Consider the following 1,069-nt stretch of genomic DNA (forward strand, 5'->3'; position numbering starts at 1 on the left):
AGAAGTTAATAATTTTATTAGAGAGTTTAATGAGTGGAACACAACGATTGGAAAAGATCTTTCTCAAATTGATATTTTTGTTAAGAAGATAAAAGAAATGATTGATGAAATAAAACATAAACAAGAAAGTTTGTTATAATCCCGTTATTAGTTTCACTATTAAATAATTTATTTATATTACAGAAACTGGAAATTATCCAACTACCTCAGAACACTTAACAAATTTATTAACAATATCATTAATTTTAAACTCATACAAAACAAATTCTATAAAGTCAGAATAAATAATTAATATTTTTTTTATAATAATATTAAAGTTTTTAGCTATTTCATTTCAATTACAATAATTCGTTTTGGACAAAAATATCCATCTTTTCCTCGTAAAGCATTTTTAATACCCTTGTAATTGAATGAATTTTGATGACAATTCGAAATAGACTTCCTTGATTTATTATAAACGTCAAGATCAATATGACCAAATGTAAATAAATACCCAAATGTCTCATTCTTTTTTGGAATCCAAAATGCATATTCTGGTTCATTAATATCAAATTTCATCATTCCTTGTATTCTTCCTTTTGACTCTATTGAAAATAAAAATGATTTTGAATCATTTATCCAATCATCAACTTTATCAATTTTAGCATTAATATATCCTCCAAATTTATTTCCCTCTGTATCTTCAATAATAATTATTATATGTTCTTTATTTATTATTCTTTCTCCAAATACTGATGTATGCTGATTCCAATCATCAATATCTGAATCAAATAGTATATTAGATACTTTTCTATTTGTCCATTCTTCTAGTTGAATCAATTCTTCCAATTTTATCCTTTCCTTTAAATGTAATAATCTCTGTCCATATCCTTGTTTCTCTATCTCTTTTTCTTTATATCCACTTCGGTATAAGTCCCATTCTTCTTTCTTACATTTGAATTCTTCTCCTATTCTGTTAGTTTCTTCATCTATTCTCTTCATTTTCTCTTGTATTTTTCTAGACTTTTCTTCTAGTAGAGTTATTTTATCTTTCATTATCATTTCTTCAAGTGAAATAATTTTATCTATT

General features: G+C 24.3%; 1 protein-coding gene across 1 annotated transcript in view, besides 4 other annotated features; it reads left to right on the plus strand.

Moving 5' to 3' along the window:
* The window catches only part of EDI_342390 (uncharacterized protein), a gene marked incomplete at both ends in the record, with an annotated part of 457 nt that extends 173 nt beyond the window's left edge, over positions 1 to 284 (plus strand). Inside the window, 2 exons of the mRNA XM_001733257.1 lie at positions 1 to 128; positions 184 to 284. The exon at positions 1 to 128 is cut by the window's left edge and continues 173 nt beyond it. Coding sequence (XP_001733309.1) covers positions 1 to 128; positions 184 to 284 — 229 coding nt within the window. The remainder of the gene's footprint in view (positions 129 to 183) is intronic.
* Positions 158 to 180: a sequence feature (AT_rich).
* Positions 280 to 316: a sequence feature (AT_rich).
* Positions 317 to 326: 10 nt separating this feature from the next.
* Positions 327 to 930: a repeat region.
* Positions 931 to 987: 57 nt separating this feature from the next.
* Positions 988 to 1,069: a repeat region.

The sequence above is a fragment of the Entamoeba dispar genome, genomic scaffold, assembly GCF_000209125.1.
Source record: "Entamoeba dispar SAW760 scf_1105229459363 genomic scaffold, whole genome shotgun sequence".
Lineage (NCBI taxonomy): Eukaryota > Evosea > Mastigamoebida > Endamoebidae > Entamoeba > Entamoeba dispar.